This window comes from Suncus etruscus, chromosome 1 (assembly GCF_024139225.1).
Source record: "Suncus etruscus isolate mSunEtr1 chromosome 1, mSunEtr1.pri.cur, whole genome shotgun sequence".
Lineage (NCBI taxonomy): Eukaryota > Metazoa > Chordata > Mammalia > Eulipotyphla > Soricidae > Suncus > Suncus etruscus.
The window spans coordinates 168,478,728-168,501,337 of NC_064848.1; the positions used below are offsets into that span (position 1 = coordinate 168,478,728).

Sequence of the window (22,610 nt, forward strand, 5' to 3'; positions counted from 1 at the left end):
AGAGCTACCTAGGGAATAGAGGCAAAACTGAGCACTGTATGAAAGAATGCATGATTGATTGGTGATGCCCACATGGGCTCAGGATGTCCAAATGGTAGAGCAGCACAGAATCTGTCAATTGCAGTGAGCTTAAGGTGCTGCCTCAATGGCGGCGGGAATATTCCTGGTAGATGGGGTTAACTTCCCTGGCGTCCCTAGGGAAAGTAGCAGTGTCCAGGCTCCTCAGTTCTGTCTCCTGACCTAGTCCTCACTTCAACAGACACCCTAGCTGGGGCAGGGTTGGCAGCTCTCTGAATAGGTGCATGGAGCATCCATACTTTTTTTTTTTTTTTGGTTTTTGGTTTTTGGGTCACACCCAGAAGCGCTCAGGGGTTACTCCTGGCTCTACGCTTCAAAATCGCTCTTAGCAGGTTCGAAGGACCATATGGGGTGCTGGGATTCGAACCACCATCCTTCTGCATGAAAGGTAAACGCCTTACCTCCATGCTATCTCTCCGGCCCCCCTACATTTTTTTTAAAGGTACCATTTATTTACAAACTTCCGACTGAGTTTCAGGCATATAATGTTCTACCCCCCATCTCTTCACCAGTGTCCACATCTCCTGCACTCATGTTTCCAGTTCACCTACCACCTCCACCCCTAACAGCATCCTTCTATGGCAGGCAGGTTGTTTTTTTTTTTTTTTTTTGGTTTTTGGGCCACACCCGGCGGTGCTCAGGGGTTACTCCTGGCTGTCTGCTCAGAAATAGCTCCTGGCAGGCACGGGGGACCATATGGGACACCGGGATTCGAACCAACCACCTTTGGTCCAGGATTGGCTGTTTGCAAGCTGCTGTGCTATCTCTCCGGGCCCTAGGCAGGTTTTTTTTAGGCAATGTAGTTTACAACACTGTTAGTGATATTGGGAGAGCAATAGTACAGCGAGGACACTTGCCTTGCAAGCAACTGACCTAGATTTGATCCTTGGTATTCTCTATCATCCCTTGGACCCACTAAGAGTGATCGCTGAGTGCAGAGCAAGGAGTAACTCCTGAGCATTGCTGGGTATAGCTCAAAAATAAAAGCAACAGGGGCTGTATCAGTGGGGAAAGTGGTAGGGCATCTGCCTTGCACGTGCTAACCTAGGACGGACAGCGGTTTGATCCCCCAGCGTCTCATAATGTGCCCCAAGTTAGGAGTGATTTCTGAGTGCATAGCCAGGAGTAACCCCTAAGCATCACTGGGTGTGGCCCAAAAACCAAAATAAATAAATAAATAAATAAAAGCAACAACAAACCTAACCAATACTGTTACTGATATTTTTTTTTTTTTTTTTTTTTTTTTTTGCTTCTCTGCCTACTGCCTTCATTATCTTAAATTTCATCTGCCCCAGTAATTCTGACCCAATCTCCACCCACCCCTTCCTTCCCTGCAAGCCAAGACAATTAATTACACCACAGGCTCTCTGACCGAGAAAGGCCATCTTCCTGGGGGGAAAAAATGAAAAAAATGTTCTCAGTAAACAATCCTGAGCCCAATTCTACTTTGCCTTTTCTTTTCCTCTCACTGGAGTCCTCCTCCCTTCCTATCTATGGCTTGAGCTCTCTAAAGGATGCTTGGCCACCATGCTGGTGCAGACCGTGGGGCTATTTCATACACTCAGGCATCAGGCTGTGGCACAGCTGGCAGGAAGAGTAGGGTAATTATATTGCATCTCAGAACCACCAGCAATGAATTTCTACATAAAGGACAAAATTTGCCATGTATTATTTACACCAGCATCAATTTTCCCAGCTGGCTCTATTTACTGTGCAAATTCTCTTCTGTCTGCTTATGGACAAGGCCATAGTTCAACCCCTCTGGTTACTCTATACTACGGTGGAGAGGCCCGTGGGGAGACTGTGCATATTAAACATGTGGCTGGATTCACCCGTGCAGGTCACATCCTCCCTTCCTGTTAAATTATATCCCTGAGACTGCAGGGAGCTCACATTCTCACCTAGTCATGGTGATGCATGCAGGTGCATGAAACCCAATCAGCAAGAAGAAAAGAGGAATAACCAAACTCCTTCTCGAGACTTCCCTCCCTCACAGTGGGGATGGTGGGGTGGAAAACAGCTTAGTGGGTAGGGGTGGGCAGAAATCAGCCTGCTAGAGGGCACAGCAAATTCCTTATATTATTTTTATTTAACTATTTAAATTTTTTGGGTCACCACCCAGCGGTGCTCAGGGGTTACTCCTGGCTCTGTACTCAGAAATCACTACTGGCAGGCATAGGGGATCATATGAGATGCTAAGATTCGAACCACCATCTGTCCTGGATCAGCTGTGTGTAAGGCAAATGCCCTATCGCTGTGCTATCTCTTCGGCCCCTCTTATATTGTTTTTAAAAGTACAGCATAAATAAATTTTCACATTAAAGGCATGACTTGCAGTCAATAACACAGAGACTGTTATGGAAAAGGAAGCCCCACTCCACAGATGGGAAAACAGGGAGAGAGAGGAGAAAGAAAAGGAAGGGTAAACAAAAGGGAAGGAGGCTGTTGAGGAAAAGAAGAATCAAAAGCAAGTTGGAGAAGACACAGCATGTCACTGAGGAGGCCAGCAGGTGTGATGGTGACACACAGGTTATAGGTTGTCCACGACAGCACTGAGAGTCTCTGCAAAGGTCTGTCTAATTGGAAGAACCTGGCTACACTGGAATAAAAGTGTAGGAACAAGGGAATGGGGCACCAAAAAAAAATGTTGGAGCTTCTGCTGAAGCAGCCTCTCCCGTCCCATCCGTCACAAAAGTGTGTGTATTTTGTGTGTCACCATGTGTGTTGTGTGTCATTGTGTGTAATCCTCACCTGTCACAGAGGAAGCTATATGCATTTGTGTGTGTACCTCACAGAGGTAATGGTGTGTGCTGTGCCTGTGTTGTGTTATACATGATCGGTGTTTCCTGTACAGTCTGATTGAGTGTGCTGTGTGGTCCCAGGTGACTGCAGGCTCAGGTTTCCAGGCCTCAGCTTTCCCTCTACACAACATAGTCGGGCCTCCCCCTATAGCGTTGGGCTCCGCTCTTCTGTCCCCCAGCTCTCGAAGTCCACCACCTCTCGGCATCCTGTGGGCTGGAAAGAGAGACAGGAGGGGAAGGTGAGTTTCCCAGTTTAGCAGCCCAAATTGGCCCCCTTGGGTTATAGTCTCAACTTCCTAGGCTTCCTCCTTCAGACTTCCCCCACCTTCAAGACATTGTGAGCCCAGAAACCACCCTCCAAGGCCGAAAGGCTGAGCTCCCAGATCTCCCCTGGGGCAGGCTCACCAGTCGAGAGGACTTGGTCAGACATGCTGTGCGCTGACCACCAGCTGCTCCTGCCCCTTCACCGCCCACGTCCAGGAAAATCCGGGTATTGGGCACAAAACTCCAGGAACGTCCCAGAGCAGGTTTGAGCTTCCCAGTGTCCCTGTCTCTGGTCACGTGGTTAGTCACCTAAGGGAGAAAAATGTCCCCAGAGATTTACGCTTCTGTAAACATCAAGGTATATAAAGCAGGTACAACAAATCAAAGGCCGCATTTGCCTCCAGTACTGTTCTTTTGGCTCCTGACAGGCTCAGGGGACCATATGGGATGCCGGGATTCGAACCACCATCTGTCTGCATGCAAGGCAAATGCCCTACCGCTGTGCTCTCTCTCCAGCCCCCAGAATTGTTCTTTAGTTTATTTTTATTTTGAGGCAATACCTGGCTGTGCTCAGGGTTGACTCCTGGCTTAAGACTCAGGGTTCACTCCTAGCAGTGCTTGGGGACTACATAGGATGCTAGGGACAAGTCAAGTGCCTTACCCACTGAATCATCACTCCAGCTCCAGAACTGTTTTTTGTAAATGGCAAATGGCCATGACCGACTGTTTGTGTAGCAACCACCTATGGTGGCTCTTGTGCTATGGAGGCTCACACCTCTCTGGCCTCTAGAACCTCACATGTGGACCTTGGCAAAGTTTGCCAGTCCCCAGAACAGAGGCATTAGATAAATAATATGGTATTTCTAAGGATGGCTACTTAGAATTTAAAGACATGGGAAATAAAATGATATGTGAAGACTTTCTCTCCTCTTTTCATAGGTTAAGGTTTATAGGAACAGAGCTGAGTATATGCTTTGCATGCAGGAGGTCTGGTCATGGTGCCAGAAAAGATAACACAGAGCCAGGAAAAGTCCCTAGGTATGGCTCTCAAACAAATTCATGCATAGTAATAATCCAAAATTAGAATTTAAAATTTATAGGAAAATTGGTTAAGAGGCTGGGAAGATAGCACAGTGGTAGGCATATGCCTTGCATACAGCTGATCCAGGACAGACGGTTGTTCAAATCCCAAATCCCATATGGTCCCCCCATGCCTGCCAGAGCAATTTTTTTTTGGGGGGGGGGGGCACACCTAGTGATGCTCAGGGGTTACTCCTGGATATGTGCTCAGAAATAGCTCCTGGCTTAGGGGACCATACAGGATGCTGGGGGATCAAAACCGAAACGCAGTCCATCCTAAGCTAGCACCAGCAAGGCCTTAACACTCTGCACCACCGTTCCGGGTCCCAGGAGTGATATCTGAGCACCATTGGGTGTGACCAAAGAAAAATAAAGAATTACTGGTTAAAATATACAAAAACACACCTGTATATCTGAAGAGAACATGTGATTCTGTGGAAATACATAGAAATATCAATTTTCTGTAGATTTGAAAATTGATTACAGATTTGAATATTTTTCTTTTTTAGGGCAATACTTATCTCCTTGGTGAATTCTTCTGGCAGTGCTTCAGGGGAAAAGTGGTGCAGGGGCTACTTAAAAAGCAAAATGGCGGGGCCGGAAAGATAGCACAGCGGTGTTTGCCTTGCAAGCAGCCGACCCAGGACCTGAGGTGGTTGGTTCGAATCCCGGCGTCCCATATGGTCCCTCGAGCCTGCCAGGAGCTATTTCTGAGCAGATAGCCAGGAGTAAGCCCTGAGCACCACCAGGTGTGGCCCAAAAACCAAAAAAAAAAAAAAAAAAAAAGGCAAAATGGCAGGGTATAGATTCAGAGCAATAGTACATCAGGTAGGGTGTTTGCCTTGCAGGCAGTCAACATGGCTTTAATCACTGGCATTCTATATGATTTCTTGAGCCTGCTCAGGACTGCCCCTGAGCATTGCCAAGTATGGCCCACAAACAAAACAAACAAAACAAATCAAATGTTGTCTCTCCTCTTGTAAGACCCAAGCATCAGAAATAAGACAAGTGGGTCAATCAAGTGCCCTTTCCTTACCACTACTGCCAAGCCAAGGTCCCAGGCCAGGATCTTCAGTTCTTGAGCCAGTTGCATTATCAAGGCCAAGCCTGCAAGAGAAGTAGAACAGAGGGCAGCAAGGCAGCATGGGCAGGGCCAGCTGAACCCTATGACTGCAAGACAAAATCTCATCTCAATGATTCCGGGCTCTGATACTCCACTCACCTTCCCTCTGCTGGCCACCCAAAAGGGGTGATGCAACTGCGGCCACTGAGTCTACGATGACCACCTTCACCATCCCTGAGGAATCACTCACCTGTGGAGTTAGAGGGAATGGGACTCTATGACCCAGCAGACCCTGAGAATGCCCCTTATCCTTTCCCAAGTGCTGTTATCCAGGCAACCCAGCATCCCTTTTTCTAGGTGTACTAGTTAACTGAGGAACTGGGTGTCGAAAGGTTTTACAAAAGAGAGAGGCTGGAGTGATAATACAGGTCAGGCCTTGTGTGTGGCTGACCTGGGTTTGAATTCTGGGTTTGAAATATATTTGGTATCCCAGTTGACTCCCCAAGCCCCACCAAGGAGTGATCCCTGAATGCAGAGCCAGAGTAGTAATAGCTGAGCACAGCTGGGTGTAGTTCAAAAACAAAACCAAAATAGTATATGCCTTGAAGGTCTCATCTTCCTTTTTTTGGTAGTGGGGAAATGAAAGGCTATACCTGACAGTGTTTCGGCTTACTCCTGGTAAGGCTCATAGGAACATATGTGGTGCAGGTGATTTGCATATGGGTCAGCTGCCATGCAAACAAGCACTCTATCCCCTGTACTACCTCTCTGGCCCATTATCTTCCATTCTAAAAGAGACTCAAGAACAGTCCTTTCCCCAGGAGAGACTTTTACTTTGTCTCTCCGCAAGCTTTAGCATCCTCCTAGTTTCTCTAACCTCAGCTGTCTTTTATGTCTCCTCATATCCAAGTTATTCATTCTATTTCTACAAAACCCCACCCCCACTTTATGCTTGCCAGGAATTAAATATTCATCATTATCTGCTGTCTTTTGCAAATCTTTCATCTTCAGCTATTAACTCTCAGCCAGTCATCAACTTGTCTAAAAGGAGAGACAGATAGACACAGAGACCAAAACTGAAATTACTTAGCCCTTCCTGAGGAGGCTGAGATTTTTAGATAAAGTAGGACATCAAACATCAAACATTTCACTGCTTAGAACAGGGGTCTCAAACTCGCGGCCCTCCATACAACATTTTGTGGCCCTGCCCTAGAGGAATCTTTTTTTGTTTTGTTTTGTTTTAGTTGTTTGGGTCACACCCAATGTTCAAGGCTTACTACTGACTTTGCATTCAAGGGTCACCCCAATTTTGTCTCCTGCAGCCCCCAGGTAAATTGAGTTTGAGACCCCTGGCTTAGAACTACAGAGCTAAAAAACCATGATCTGTATACTTCCAGACAGTTAAACTGTATATAATCCTCCTTCCCTTAACTTTTTTCCCCAAGGGGGAGAGAAGTGGGAACACACTTGGCTGTGCTCAGGGAACATTCCTGGCAGCAGTGCTCAAGGACCATATGTGGAACTGGGGATCAAGAAGCTTGCCGAACAAAAGCCTGCTGACCGCTAATGCCTGTGTCTTATTCCTTTTTTTGGGGGGTGGGGTGGGGTCACATCCGGCAGCACTCAGAGGTTTTTCCTGGCTCTGCGCTCAGAAATCACACCTGGAAGGCTCAGGGGACTATACAGGATGCTGGGATTCGAACCACCATCTGTCCTGGATTGGCTGCATGCAAGGCAAATGCCCTACCCCTGTGCTCTCTCCAGTCCCTATGTCTTATTTCTGAAAAAGAAAATATCAGAGGTGGAGTGGGAGATGTAGCTCAGCAGTAAAGCACTTGTCTTGCATATGTGAGACCCTAGATTCACTCCTTGGCACCTCAGGAGAACAAATAAAAATAACATTAGGGTTACTGGAATGATCCTTTGCATTAGGCTATGCTACCTGAATGGGCTGGCTTGCCGATAATCACATTATGCTCCATAGGAATATGTATTGCCAATGACTCTCATCTCCTACAGTCCTGCTGCGAGGATTGTGCTGGGAACAGCCATGGGGGTGGGGCTTGGCAGTGGTGGGATACTCCAGCAGGCAGCAGTGGGGCTTAAGATGGGCTTGAAAGCCAACTGATACTAGGAAATGTATCCTGCCAGGATCTGAATGCACTTGTAAGGAAATTCATTTTTTTGTTTGTTTGTTTTTTTTGCTTTTTGGGCCATACCCGGTGACGCTCAGGAGTTACTCCTGGCTATGTGCTCAGAAATCGCTCCTGGCTTGGGGGAACCATATGGGATGCCCAGGGATCGAAATGCGGTCTGTCCTAGGCTAGTGAGATGCCTTATCACTTGCGCCACTGCTCTGGTCCCATTGTTTTTGTTGTTTTTGGTTTTGGGCCACACCCTGTGACACTTAGGGGTTACTCCTGGTTTTGTGTTCAGAATTGCTCCTGGCTTGGAAGACCATATTGGAAGCTGGGGGATCAAATTGAGGTCCGTCTAGGTTACTGTGTTCAAGGCAAAAGCCCTACTGCCTGCACCACAGCTCTTCTTCCCATTTGAATCTCTAGATAAGAGTACAGCTCAGGGCTGGAGACAAGCTCAACAGTCAGAGGTATTCCTGGCATACTGGATGCCCATACTTGGGTTTGTCTGAGGATTGCAAAGGTGACCCTTCCAGCCCCCAGGCACTGAGGGTGTGGTCCTAAAATCAAAACAAAAAAGAAAAGGGCCAGGGCTACTGTGGTCAGGCTCTCAGGCATGAGGCCTCAGGAAGAGCACCACCTAGTGCCATCTGTGGCCCCCAACCCCCGACAGCATGTGATCTCCAGCACAATCAAGTATATGCAAGCACAACTATAGGGTGTGTTCAAACTCAGAAGAGCACCACAACTACGTTTGTGTCACACCTCCAGTCAGTCATCACAACAAAAAAGAGAAGAGGGAAATAAAGTGAAAGGACAGAAAAGGAATACTGGCATCTGGTTTCTGGAGGGGAGCCTGGTACAGAGGACCAAAGGGCACCCCTGACCAGCCCTACAGACAACGGAATCTGAGCTTCTGTCTGCCAACTGCTCAGTCACTCGTTCCACAGTGCACACTATCCTATATGGCCTTTATTCCTGGGAGTTGACAGATTTGGATAGACCCTAATTCTCTACCTAAAGATGTGGGTGTTTTGGGTTGCTTATGGGACTTTGCAGGCCCTCACTCTTCTCATCTCCAGTGAGTAAAGGGCCTAGCTGGGCCTGGAAACCTGGCTTTCAACCTTAGGTGGTAGCATCTTTGTGACAAACACCAGAATCCTGTGGATGAGTTACTCTGTCTCCTGAGTCTGAAGTAGGCTTGTCTGCTGTCAGGGGCTCTGCCAGTGGGTCTGTACTTCCTGCTTATCTGGCCAGGCATTGCACTGGCTGCTGTGGCTTCTGCTGCCTCCCTTTATATGTCCACCCTTTAGTTTTCAGGGTTGTTAAAGGATGCCTCTTTGATGTACATCCCTTTTACTGGGGTGGGAAAGTGTTCCTCCAGAGACCCCTCATGGACATCCCTCATCCTTTCCATCTAGCTGGCCATACCTGGGTGAGAGGAGTAGATCAGACAAGTTTGCACTGCTCTCCCTTGTCCTTTCCACAAGGGTGAAGGTTTATGGTGGCATTCGTGTTGGTACCCAGAAGTACTTGCTATGTGTTTAGACAGGATTTGAGGCACCTATTTAACAGCCTGGGCTACTCAGAATATGTTTTACAAAGTGTAGTACATTTTATTTATCTTTTCAAATCTTCTGTTTAGTTTAGTTTTGTTTTGGGTACTTACCCTGCAGCACTCAGGCTATTCCTGGCTGTGCTCAGGGGCCCTTATGTGGTGTTGGAGCTCGAACCATAGTCAACAACATGTAAGGCAAGCACCCCTACCTGCTGTACTTTTTTTTTTGGTGGTTTTTTGGGTCACACCCGGCAGTACTCAGGGGAAACTCCTGGCTCCATGCTCAGAAATTGCTCCTGGCAGGCATGGGGGACCATATGGGACACCGGGATTCGAACTGATGACCTTCTGCATGAAAGGCAAAAGCCTTACATCCATGCTATCTCTCCGGCCCCTACCTGTTGTACTTTCTATCTGGCCCAATAAATCATTTGTATAAGCTATAGAACATTTCATTGTTGGGGATGGAGCAATAGTACAGTGTTGTGTATGTAAACATTTTATGGGATTATTATGTTACTGACCCTACCCTGATTGGTGATTGTGCCCTACCCTAGGGTGTGACCTGGCATTCTGCCCCCACCCTAGGGTGGTACCTGATTCTGCTTCCACCATTGGGTGGTATCTGATCCCACCATTGGGTGGTACCTGATTCTGGGGGATAAAAACAAGGGTCTGTGGAAGGCGAGGGGCTTTTGGTGGAACTGATGCTGAGGCTTTGGACTTCAGTCTTGTCCACTGAATAAAGCTAATATTTCCACAAGCCTGACTGCGAGCTGTTTACCCGCCGCTTCACCTCACAACTGCCGACTGAACAGTGTGGCAGACCCGTGCTCAGAGCTGGAGGGGAAAGACCTCATCCTCCATCCCTCCATCAGCCAACCTCTTCAGGGCCTGACTTGCAACAGTACAGTGGGTAGGGCATTTGCCTTGCCTGCGGCCGACCCGGGACCACACAGATTCTATCCCCAAGCATCTCATATGGTCCCCTGGCCTGCCAGGAGTGATTTTTGAATGCAAAGCCAGGAGTAACCCAAGAGCAGCAGGGTGTGCCCCCCAAACCAAAAAAAAGAAAAGAACATTTCATTGTTGAGCTGATAGGAGTCAGAACTGGTATGCTGAGACACGTCAAACTGTCCTGATCCTCCAGCCCTTTTCTCACTGAAGATGAGAAAAGTCAGGGCCTGCAAAGCACTGAAGGGTCAACATGCAATGTACAATGAGTAGAGAAGTCAGTGCATTTGGCCCTCTGGAGCTACAGCCTGGCAGCCAGAGTTGTCACCCTCACCTCTGTATGTCCCCTCCAGACTGGTAGGACACAGTTCATGGTTGAGGAAGACAGAAAGCAGCAGCATTGGGACTCACCTGCTGGCTCACAGCCCCTCGAAGGTCCTGCAGTATGCCAAACAGGTGGAAGATGTCAAAGGCCCGTGCTACCTGGATCCTCTGCAGTGCTGCTGCCTGAAGGGGTGGGAGAGAGGAGGGGCTTCGTATAAGAGGGAGCAGAGCCCCAAGCCCCAAGAGGATTTTGAAAGCTGAGAAGAAAAGAGGAGAAGAAGCACTTAGACACAAGGCTCCAGCAGGGCCTCTGGGTTTGGTCTAATGAGCTGCTTCTCAAACTGATAACTGTTGCTGCTGAGCTGAGAAACCAGGGAGGTAAAGAGCTCAGGGGGCATTGGAAAGAGTAACTAGGCTGATGACTTATGCCTGCTATGGGCAAGATATGGGGCAGGAAGAAAGGCATATGCCTTGCAAGTAGTTGATCCAGGTTCAATTTCTTTTCTTTTCTTTTTTTTGTTTTGTTTTTGTTTTTGTTTTGGGTCACACCCGGCAGTGCTCAGGGGTTACTTCTGGCTCCACATTCAGAAATCGTTCTGGCAGGCACTGGGGACCATATGGGATGGGATTTGAACCAATGATCTTCTGCAAAGGCCTTACCTCCATGCTATCTCTCTGGCACTAAGATTTTTGTTTTTGTTTTTGGGCCACACCCGGGGGCACTCAGGGGTTACTCCTGGCTATCTGCTCAGAAATAGCTCCTGGCAGGCACGGGGGACTATATGGGATGCCAGGATTCGAACCAAACACCTTAGGTCCTGGATCAGCTGCTTGCAAGGCAAATGCTGCTGTGCTATCTCTCCGGCCCCTCCAGGTTCAATTTCTAATACAGCACATGATTTACTGAACTCTACTAGGAGTACAGCCAGGTATAGTTGTCCCCTAAAAAGTGACAAAAAGTCACCTATGCACATATCTTTCCTGCCCTATATTACCACATGTGAGGAATTAGTTATCCCCAAGAGTCATATTGGTTGGCACCAAGCTGCTAGGATGTTTGAAGGACACAAGCAGTAGCAAGCAGATAGTGAGTTTCAAATGCACAAATGACTATTCATCCAATGACCCAAATGTAATTTGCAGGGATAGTGAGTGGGTTTACCCATGTCACAACCACAAAGGAACACACCCCACTTGTCCTTACCTGTTCCTCCTCATCTGAAGTCAGGGCCTGAAGCAGCTCAAGGAGACGGCAGGCTGTCAGGCCACCATTGGAATCCACGTAAAGAACACTCTGTTGCAAGCTGTGGGCCACATTTGCAGCCACACAGAGACAGACCTAAGTAGAAATAGGGCAATGAGGCAAACCTGAGCTTCAAAGAGGGCCTGGAACAGGGACTCCCTCAGACCTTTGCCAGATCCCAGTAATGTGTAAGCCCTGTCCCACACCAGCTACACTGTCAGCTATGAACTCACCAAGCCCAGGGATTCAGGGTTACTCCTGGCTCTATGCTCAGAAATCGCCCAATGGGGCAGGCACAGCAGACCATATGGGATGCCGGGATTTGAACCACCGTCCTTCTGCATGAAAGGCAAACGCCTTACCTCCATGCTGTCTCTCTGGCCCCCTACCATCTTCTTACCTGGGTTTTTCCACTGCCTGGGCCTCCTACGATTTCAGTCACTTCCCCAGTATAGAGACCAGCATCAAGTAGTCTGTCCAGGCTGCAAGCAGAAGAGGAGAGAAGAGAATCAACCCAGAAGAAAGGGAATGGGAGAATGGAGGAGCCAAAAACAAAAGCAAGAGCCAGACAGATAGCATAGAAGATACGTTGCTTGTCTTGCATGAGGCTGACCCAGGGTTTGATCCCTGGCAACCCACATTGGCCCTCAGGCACCTCCAGGAATAATTCCAGATTGTAGCGCCAGGAGTAAGTCCTGAGTAACCCTGGGTGTGGTTCAGAAACCAAACAAAAAAAGAAGCAAAAAACGAGACAGTCTGTACAAGGGCCAGTTCTGTCAATTTCACCAGTCTACTTACTGGTGAATTTTCAATTTCTGACCAGCTTCCAGAAAGAGGGCACAGATGAGTCTTCCCTGCCCCTCCTTTCACTCTCATCTTAAGAGCATCTCTCCAGGACCTGAGAGATAGCTTAGGGTTGAACACATGCTTACCATGTAAGAGGCCTGGGTTCTAGCCACCCAAAATGTACAGAGAGATCCCATTTTTCCCTGATGGTAATATTGCATACTACAAGATTTTTGTTTGTTTGTTTGGGGGCTACACCTAGCAGTGCTCAGGGCTCATTCCTTGCTCTGTGCTCACAGATCACCAATGGCAGGGTGCTGGGAATCAAATCCAGGTTGGCTATGTACAAGACAAACATCCTATACATTGCACTATTTCTCTGGCCCTAAATAGATCTTTTACTTCTGAGTTTGTTTATTTGGGGGCCAAAACAAAGGTGTTCAGGGGCTTCTCTTGGTTCAGAGATTGGAGTTCTGTCCTGGTGGTGTTCTGGGAAGTACACAGTATCGGGAATCAAATCCAGGCTTCTGACATACAAAGTATCATGTACACAAGCCCTTTGAGTTATTTCCCAGATAAAATGCTGAGTTTCTTCATTCATTATATAGTTCAAATCCTAGACATACATAGTGTTTAATGTGTAGCATATACATTTTTCCTAGGGCTGGAGGAATAGTACAGCAGGTAGGGCATTTGCCTTGCATGTGCCCAACACAGGTTCAATCCCTGGCATTCCACATGGTCCCCCAAGCAGCACCAGGATTAATTCCTGATTGCAGAGCCAGAAGTAATCCCTGAGTATCACCAGTATGCTCCACGCCCCCACTCCCCCCAGAAAAAAAACCAAAATATTTTTCTTAGGGTAGGAAACTGTTGTGGTTCTCATATATCTGGTCATGGTGCCTACACACCTGGTTGTAGAACTGCCTGGGTGTCACCTCAGGGTGTAGTGCTCATACACTCAGCTGGGGTGCTCACTGGGGGGGGGGTCACTTTCCTTTAATTGTGGCATGTGTATGTGCCTGCTGCAGTTGGTAGTAGTGGTGGCACATATCTGATTTCAATGTGGAGAGAAATCATTCCCAATGGGTCCAGAGATATAGAATGGAGGTAGGGTGTTTGCCTTGCATGCCGAAGGACGGTGGTTCGAATCCCGGCATCCCATATGGTCCCCCGCGCCTGACAGGAACAATTTCTGAGCATAGAGCCAGGAGTAAAATCAAACAAACAAAAAATCATTCACTGCTAGTAACATACTCAGCAATGAACAACAGCACCAGGGACTCACTCACTGTCTCAATCGTGAGCCACTGGCCACTGGGGGTGGCCTCAGGTGGCTTGGGACATTTGTCACCAGGTGACATTTGGCAACTAGGCTTGATGGCTCAATGCTTGACCGTGCAATGCAGTGTTACTCAGGCACTACAGTTCTAGGAGTCACCAGGGCTCCACCAACAGCGCTGGGAGGGGGCATGCAGTGTGCAAATCTAACTCAGAGCCTCATGCATGCCAGACATACACTCCAGGCCTCTGAGCTATTTCTCCAGGCTTGGGTCATCTTTTTCAGAAATTTTTAATTTTCAGCATATGGGTTTTATGCCTGCTCCATTCAATTTATACCAAAGTGTTCCATTTTCTTTGCAGCAATTGTAAACGGCAATGTTTTTAATTTCTGTTTCCTTGTGTTCATCAGGAGTATATAGAAACACAATTGATTTTTATGTGCTGATCGTCTATCTTGCAACCCTGGTGAACTCACTCACTAGCTCTAGGAGTTTGTAATTATTTTCTATTTGCTTGTTTTCCTCTGTCTTCCCTATTTGGCTCAGAGCACCCTGGGGCAAACACTGGGCCAACATTATTACATCCTCAGCACTGGCACATTGCCCGACACAAGGAGATGTATGATAACCTTCCCAGAGAAGTGACAGATACAGAGCGCAGCTTAGTTCTTATAATGTCTACAGCTCTGCTGCGGAAGTCTGGTGTAAGCCCAAGATAGAATCAATCAGGCCAATTTCTAATCCAGGATCTATTGTTGAAGCACCATGAAACTAGTTACAATCCTGTAAGATGACACCTGGCTTTTATTTATTTATTTATTTATTTATTTATTTATTTATTTATTTATTTTTGGGCCACACCCGTTTGATGCTCAGGGGTTATTCCTGGCTAAGGGCTCAGAAATTGTCCCTAGCTTGGGGGGACCATATGGGATGCCAGGGGATTGAACTGCGGTCCTTCCTTGGCTAGTGCTTGTAAGGCAGACACCTTACCTCTAGCGCCACCTCTCCATCCCCAAAGCAAAGACATCCCCAGACTTCCTCTTTCCTTAAATCTCTTCCTTTGCTATGTAAAAACCCACCTGGATAGGTACTTCTCTCACTCCTCTCTCTCCCTTTCCCTCCCCTCTCTCTGCCTCCTGCTGGTGAATTGTTATTGGTTTAATAAAGGTCAGTTTTTGGCTTGGTGTGCTTGGAGAGACCACTGGACAAGACGAGAAGAAAATGATTCCTTGGGGCCAGATAGCACAGCAATTTGCCTTGCAAACAGCCAACCCAGGACCTAAGGTGGTTGGTTCGTTCCATATGGTCCCCTGTGCCTCCCAGAAGCTATTTCTGAACAGATAGCCAGGAGTAACCTCTGAGCACCGCTGGGTGTGGCCAAAAACCAAAAACCAAAAACCAAAAAAAAAAAAAAAAAAGATTTCTTGATTCTTTCCTTAGTTTATTAAACCTTTGCAGCTACACTACTTGCTTTAGACCCATTTGTCTGGGGGTACATATATGGTGCCTGGGGTGGTTTTACAATGTGGGGGATTTATTTTACATTACCTCACACAGCTCCTGCCTGAGCCACAGTAGGCTGCAGGTGGTCCTCCTCCTCCTCCTCCACAAGCTAGACCAATGCCTCTATACCTGGACCTTGTGCAGGCTGCCCCTCCTTTCCTACCTTCTAATCACCTCCACAGGCTCCAGTCATCCGAAAGGGGATCCTTTACCTCCACCTTTTCCTTTTTCCTTTGCTGTTGTTGCTGTCACTATCAGTAGTCACGCAAGATTGGTTGCGTTGCTCACAAGGGTACCAAGGCTGGTGGCATTGTTTGCACACTTGTACTTTTCGGGGTGGCACACTTTAGCCACAGTGTACACACACATGCTTGCCAGGGACACACTCATTTAGCTGTGGCACTCTAGCACATTTGGATTATGGTGCTCACTCATGTGTCGGCCAGAAAGCAGGTCACATTTCTGGTCTCAGTGCTCATACTCCATTGCTAGGGTGGAGTACCTGAGTGTTCACTAAAAGTATCATCAGACAGCAATGCTGATAAGGAACATTTTAGTCAGCATCCATATCTTTTAATTCTAGAGATACCAAGTTTATAACCAAAGGCCCTGACAGTCAAATTGTTTTTATTACTGGGGCTGGATCAACATTACAGTGGATAGGGCACTTGCCTTGCCTTTGGTTTGGTCCATATCAGGTGCTTATGTACCATCAGGAGTAGATTCTGAATGCAGAGTCAAAAGTAACTTCTGAGCCTTGCCAGATATGGCCCCCAAACAAAATGTTCTGGTTACTATTGTATTCTGATAGTCTCTTGGGACAGCTGAGCTTACCTGACTGCTGAATAAGCCCCAGCCCCTATACTTCTAGATCCTATTACTCTGAGAACAGAAACTGGTTCCTTTACAGCAGTAGCTTTCCCAGATCAGAGGCATCAGCATGATCTACACTGATTTCAAATGCAAATTTCAGGACAGAGAGATCAATTATGGGGTTATAGCAGTTTCCTTGTAGCCATCCCTAGTTTAACCTCAGGCAGCACATATGAACCCTTGTGCACTGCTAAGGGTCACTTTTTTTTTTGGGGGGGGGGAGGCTACACCCAGTGATGCTCAGGGGTTACTCCTGGCTATGTGCTCAGAAATCGCCCCTGGCTTGGGAGACCTTATGAGACGCTGGGGGATCAAACCCAGGTCAGTCCTAGGCTAGCACATGCAAGGCAGATGCCTTACCATTGCGCCACCAATCTGGCCCTGTTTGTTTTGTTTTTGGGTCACACCTGGTGATGCTCCTGGGCTTACTTCTGGCTCTGCACTCAGTAATTACTCCTGGAGGTACTCAGGGGGCCATATGGAATGCAGGGGATCGAACCTGATCTGCCACATGCAAGGCAAGTGTACTATTTAGTGTACCCTCTGTACTATCATTCCAGCCTCTGGGGATCACTCTTTAATAGCCAGGAATAGCCCCTTAGCACTGCCAGATGTGGCAACACCACCTTCCCCCACACCCAAAATATAAAATTAAAAAATGACATACAAATTCTCTATTCCTATCCCAGAGGTTGACTCTGAACTCAGGTCGGTCACATGCAAAACAGGCACCTTACCTTGCTGCATTATTTGTCCTATCTGTGACCATTTCTTAAACTTTCTTACTGACATGTGCCCTGGGATACCGTACCAGTCTCAACTGTCCAGTTAAGAATTGACCATACTCCTGGGGCAGGAACAATAGTACAGCAAGCAGGGCGCTTGCCTTGCAAGTAGCCAACCCGGGTTTGATCTCTAGAATCCCATATGGTCCCCAGAGCACCTCAGGAGTAATTTTTGAGTGCAGAGTCAGGAGTAATACCTGACACTGCTGGATGCTTTCCCCCCACAAAATCAACCATATTCCTGACCTGGATGATAGATCCATCTGACAGATCTATCTGTCCACTGACTTTTCACTTGGGCTTTCAGTCCACATCTCTGGTAGTCTCTGGTAGGGCAGAGATTTTCAGCCACTGTTCTGTGGATCAGTTCTAATCTACAAGTATAAAATTTAGGCTAAAAACTTCTGGACTGGGGCAGGCGAGGTGGTGCTAGAGATGAGGTATCTACCTACCTTGCAAGCCCTAGCCAAGGAAGGACTGCAGTTCGATCCCCTGGCGTCCCATATGGTTCCCCCAAGCCAGGGGTGATTTCTGAGCGCTTAGCCAGGAGTAACCCCTGAGCATTAAACAGGTGTGGCCCGAAAAACCAAAAACAAAAAAACCAAAAAAACAAAAAAAAACCTGCTGGACCTCAGGAGCCAGAGAGATAGTATAGAGGTAGGGTGTTTGCCTTACCGCGGCCAACCTGGGACAGACCTGGGTTCGATCCCTGGCATCCCATAGGGTCCCCCAAGCCTGCCAGAAGGTATTTCTGAGCACAAAGCCAGGAGTAACCCTTGAGAGCCACTGGATATTGCCAAACAAAACAAAATAAGTAAAATAAATCCATGCTTTAGAGAGAACATGGGAGTCTGTTAAATGGCATAATAGTGGGGGCCAGGGAGATAGCAAAGGAGTAGGGCATTTGCCTTGCATGTGACTGACCAGGGATGGACTCCAGTTTGATCCCCGGCATCCCATATGGTCCTCCGAGCCTGCTAGGAGTGATTTCTGAGCACAGAGCCATGAGTAACCCCTGAGCGCTGCCGGGTGTGGCCAAAATAAACCCCCCCAAAAAACAACAAAAAATCACAATGGTATGTGGGAGACCAGGCCTTCAAGTCAGGTTTCACCCTCTTCCTTAAGTCTGACAACTTGGTGTTGCAAGTGCTAGGGCATTTGCCTTGCATGTGCTAACCTAGGATGGACCACAGTTCGATCCCCTGGTATTCCATATGGTTCCCCAAGCCAGGAGCAATTTCTGAGCACATAGCCACTGGGTGTGGCCCAAAAACCAAAAAAAAAAAAAAATTCTTGACAACTTAGAGCCAACTTATTTGCCTGTCTCGAGGGGTACGGAGGGTAGAGTTTGAGATGTGAGGGACAGGGCAGGGAGGCTGGCAGGAGTGAGGCCCAAGAAGAGTGATTCTGGTCTCAGGCAGGTGATAGTGGAGAAGTGGTTGTAGGTGAGACACAAGTGTAAACAATCCAAGATGATTCTGTAGGCCTCATACCTTCCTTAGAACATGGACATAATTAATGGGTGAGACTTGATTTGTTTATTTGGGGGAAACTCCCAAGCAATGCTCAGTATTGCTAGGGATACAATACTTGACATACTAGACCAGATGGTTCAGTGCTTGAGCCTGACAATACAGCAGTGCTGGGGGTCCTAAGGCCACATCCTGTAGTACTCAGGGAGCCAGGTGGTACCAGAAATAAAACTTTATAGGGCTTCACACATGTTAGGCTCCAGCCCTTCAGGGTTTACTCCTGGCTGTGCTCAGATATGGCTCCTGGCAGGCTCAGTGGACCATATGGGATACCGGAGATTGAACCCAGGTCTGTCTCCCAGGTCAGCTGCATCCAAGACAAACGCTCTACCACTGTGCTATCACTCTGGCCTCCCATGTCCTCTCTTGCCTTTTTTTTTTTTTTTTTTTTTTGTCTTTTTGGGGCCATACCCAGCTGTGCTCAGCTCTTACTCCTGTCTCTATTACCAGGGGGATCTTGTAACAGTGGCTGCATGCAAGGCAATCACTCTGGTCCCTCTTGCTGTTTTTATTGCTAGGGCTTCAAATGTGCTCTAACCATTTGATCGATATCTTTTTTGCCTTATTCTTGTGTATTTGTGTGTATTGGCAGGGAACCTCCTCAGCAGTCATTTGGAGCCCTGGGTCAAACCTGAGGCAGTTCAGTGCTCAGGGGCCACAAGTTCCACCTTAAGAGGTTCTGGGGGATTATAGAGTAACATAGTAATAGATATGCAATTCCAGGTCTGGTAAATGCAACACAAGGGCTCCAACTCCCTGAGCCATCTCCCTGTCTTCTCTTTGCCCTATTCCCCCTATATCCTGTGGTGTCAGAGACTGAACTGAAATTTCATGCATGCAAGGAATATACTCATCACAGAGCCACATCCCTGGTCCTCTTGCCCTGTTGTTTGTTTTGGGGCCACTCCCAACACTCTTCTGGGCTACTCCTGGCTTACTGGTCAGAGATTACTCCTGGTGGTGCTTGGGAGAACCATAGGGTACTGGGGCTTGAACCTGCAAGCAAAGCATGTGCTCCAGCCCTTCTACACCACTTATCTCCTTGGGCCATTGCTTTTTGTTGTTTTTTCTTTGTTTTTGGCCATTCCCTACAGTGCTCAGGGCTTACTCCTGCTGTGTATTCAGGGATTATTCCTGGTGATGCTCAGGGGACCATAAACTGGGATCAAGTTGAATGCAAGACAAATGCCGAATCCACTCTACTATCTGTCTGGTCTCATCTTGCCCAGTAAGTGAAATAGGAGGCAGGGTCAGAGATGCATTTGTCCAAGCTGCTGAATAATGAGATACTGATACCTTGTAGGGCATTGTTTATCCTCTCCTGTGTATGTGTGTGAGGGTTGGATGAATAGATGGGTGCCATTTACAGCTACTGGCATTTAGTGAGCAGATGCCCAGGATGTTGCCAAATACCCTACAAAACTTTAGGACAACCCCAGCACCCTATAACACTAGCAATTATGATCCAAGTTAAAAGCAGAAGATGGGGCCCAGAGAGATGGTAAATACAAGTAGGTAGGACAATTATTGCTTTTCATGTGGCTGGCATCCCATTCATCCCCACCAAGCCCCGCTAAAAGTAATTTCTGCATAAAGAGCCAAATGAGTGCAGAGCCAAGGGTAACCCCTGAGTAATGTAGGGTGTGGCCCAGGGAGAAAAAAAAAATGAAGAGGACCCAGAAGCTCTTAACGCCCAGCAAGTCAGGCTCTAGACACCAAGCCCAGACTCCTACTCCTCCTATCTCTCCCCCCCTGCCTATTGCCATATACCCACCTTCCGAGGCCGGTGGACAGGATGGCCATGGAGGTCTTCAGTTCCTCATACAGGTCAGCACCATTGAAGGGGAAGGCTGAGAACTGAGCCAGCAGCACCCGCCTTAGGGCGACCAGGGCCTGCCAAAGTGGGGCAACTCACAATCGGGCAGCGAAACTTGAACCCAAAGAGAAACAACTGGGCATCCTAGGTGGGTATCCCAGATTCACACAGGTCTTATCAACCCCCCCTTTTTTCCTTTGCCTCAATGGATGGCCGTTTGGACACCCAGTTGGGGGGCTCTGAGGGTGGCGGGCTCTCACCTTATAGGATAAGCAACATTTCTGGGCTACCTCCTCTAAGTCTGCAGAAACCAGGTCCACCACTGCAAAAGAGAGGCATGTTGGTGATCTGACCTCGCCGGGGTTGTAAGATGGGGTGACGGTCCTGCTTTGGGCTGCTGATCTCAAATGTTCTTGGGGGGCCATAGCCCACTTCCACCTTCCCGGGCCTTGGGGAAGGAGAGAGGCCTCTGAGAGAGAAGGAGGGGCCCAGGCCGTCACCTGTCTTGATTCTGTGGCTCCTCAGCAACTCCACCATGTCCTGCGTGAGGCCCGGGCACAGTCCGGCCCGAAGCACCCCCATGTTGAAGGCAAAGGCCCTGGGTGCGCGGGAAGCGGCCCGGCCTGGCCGGGTCTCCAGCGCTCAGGACCCGCCCACCCTCGCCTGGACGCCGCTTCCGGCTTCGCGGCTCCAGCGCCGAGCCTGCAGCACCCCCTGCTGGCCGCGGGGTGAGATGCAGTTCTCGGTTCTCGCCACCCGGCCGGCCGTTGGGGCGGAGCCAGGCCCCCCTGGGTCAACTAGGCCCGGAGCTCCAGCCCTAGCTAGGCCGCGCCAGCCTCGCACTCCAACGCGCACGCGCACCATCCCCGCCTCCCCGGACCCGCAGTGGTCCTGGTACTTTAGAACCATCAGGCAGTACCTGAGCTCAGGCATCTCCTGGTGTTAGAGGAAGGACGACAGTGGAGAAGGCTCAACGCTTCCAGATTCTTCCAGATTCGAGGACTGATGATCAAAAGCAGCAGAGCAGAGATCTCCCACTTTTTTTTTTTTTTTGGTTTTGATTTTGGTTTTGGTGCTCAGGGGTTACTCCTGGCTCTGCGCTCAGAAATCGCTCCTGGCTGGCTCAGGGGACCATATGGGATGCCGGGATTCGAACCAACTGGGGATTGGCGGTGTGCAAGGCTAACACTCTACTGCTGTGCTATCTCTCCGGCCCCTCTCCCACTTCTTTTAATATTAACCCCATTTAAAGAAATTTTGGGTTTTTTGTGGGGAGGAGTCTACACCCGGCTGTGCGCAGGGGTTATTCCTGGTTCTGTGCTAAAATCACTCCTGACAGGCTCAGAGGATCCTATAGGGTACAGGGATCGAACCCAGGTAGGCCAGGTGCAAGGCAAGCTTCTTACCCCCTCTCCTATCTCTCCAGACCCCCTTTAAACATTTTTTGGGCCACACCCGGCGGTGCTCAGGGGTTACTCCTGGCAGGCACGGGGGACCATATGGGACACCGGGATTCGAACCAACCACCTTTGGTCCAGGATCGGCTGCTTGCAAGGCAAACGCCGCTGTGCTATCTCTCCGGGCCCCCTTTAAACATTTTTTAATGAATCAGAACACAAGAAAATGGGGGCCGGGCAGTGGCGCTAAAGGTAAGGTGCCTGCCTTGCCTGCGCTAGCCTTGGACGGACCGCGGTTCGATCCCCCGGTGTCCCATATGGTCCCCCAAGCCAGGAGCAACTTCTGAGCACATAGCCAGGAGTAACCCCTGAGCGTTACCGGGTGTGGCCCAAAAAAATCCAAAAAAAAAAAAAAAAAAGAACACAAGAAAATATAACTTAGTGTTTTCTCACGTACCTTTACTTGGCTTCCTCCTCTGGAAGAAATAAAAACAATGTTAAGGGACTGAATACAGCAGGGAGAGTGCTTGCTTTCCACATGGTTGACCCGAGTTCAATCCCTACCATTCTGTATGGTTTCCTGAACAAATGCCAGGAGTGATTTCTGAGTACAGAATTAGAAGTAAGCCCTGGGGGCCGGGCGGTGGCGCTGGAGGTAAGGTGCCTGCCTTGCCTGCACTAGCCTAGGACGGACCGCGGTTCGATCCCCCGGCGTCCCATATGGTCCCCCAAGCCAGGAGCAACTTCTGAGCGCATAGCCAGGAGTAACCCCTGAGCGTCACAGGGTGTGGCCCAAAAACCAAAAAAAAAAAAAAAAAAAGAAGTAAGCCCTAAGCACAATTAATTGGGTGTGGCCCAAAATAAAAGAAAGAAAACAATTTTACAAGGTTATTTTCTCCATCCAATGAGGTGTAGATACTTTTTTTTTGTATGTCTATTTCACAGAAAGGGAAACTGAGGCTCAGAGAGGTGAGGTCCCTTTGCCAAGGGGCCAGAGAGATAGCATGGAGGTAGGGCGTTTGCCTTTCATACAGAAGGACAGTGGTTCGAATCCCTGCATCCCATATGGTCCCCCGAGCCTGCCAGAAGTGATTTCTGAGCATGGAGCCAGGAGTAACCCCTGAGCGCT

The 22,610-nt window shown here is 48.5% G+C and overlaps 1 protein-coding gene across 2 annotated transcripts; it reads right to left on the reverse strand.

The window, feature by feature from the left end:
• Positions 1–2,979: 2,979 nt before the first annotated feature.
• RAD51D (RAD51 paralog D) lies at positions 2,980–20,716 on the reverse strand. Of its 2 annotated transcripts, XM_049772467.1 has the most exons (10): positions 20,585–20,716; positions 20,345–20,406; positions 20,043–20,161; positions 11,904–11,985; positions 11,465–11,599; positions 10,348–10,443; positions 5,446–5,536; positions 5,260–5,330; positions 3,285–3,452; positions 2,980–3,093 (listed from the first exon to the last, which is right to left on the reverse strand). In XM_049772467.1, exons 1-10 carry the CDS (start codon positions 20,664–20,666, stop codon positions 3,025–3,027), a joined length of 975 nt encoding a protein of 324 aa, XP_049628424.1. In that variant the 5' UTR covers positions 20,667–20,716; the 3' UTR covers positions 2,980–3,024. The 2 variants fall into 2 exon arrangements, with proteins under 2 accessions (XP_049628424.1, XP_049628431.1); XM_049772474.1 differs by lacking the exons at positions 5,260–5,330; positions 5,446–5,536 and having other exon boundaries at positions 20,585–20,698.
• Positions 20,717–22,610: the final 1,894 nt, after the last annotated feature.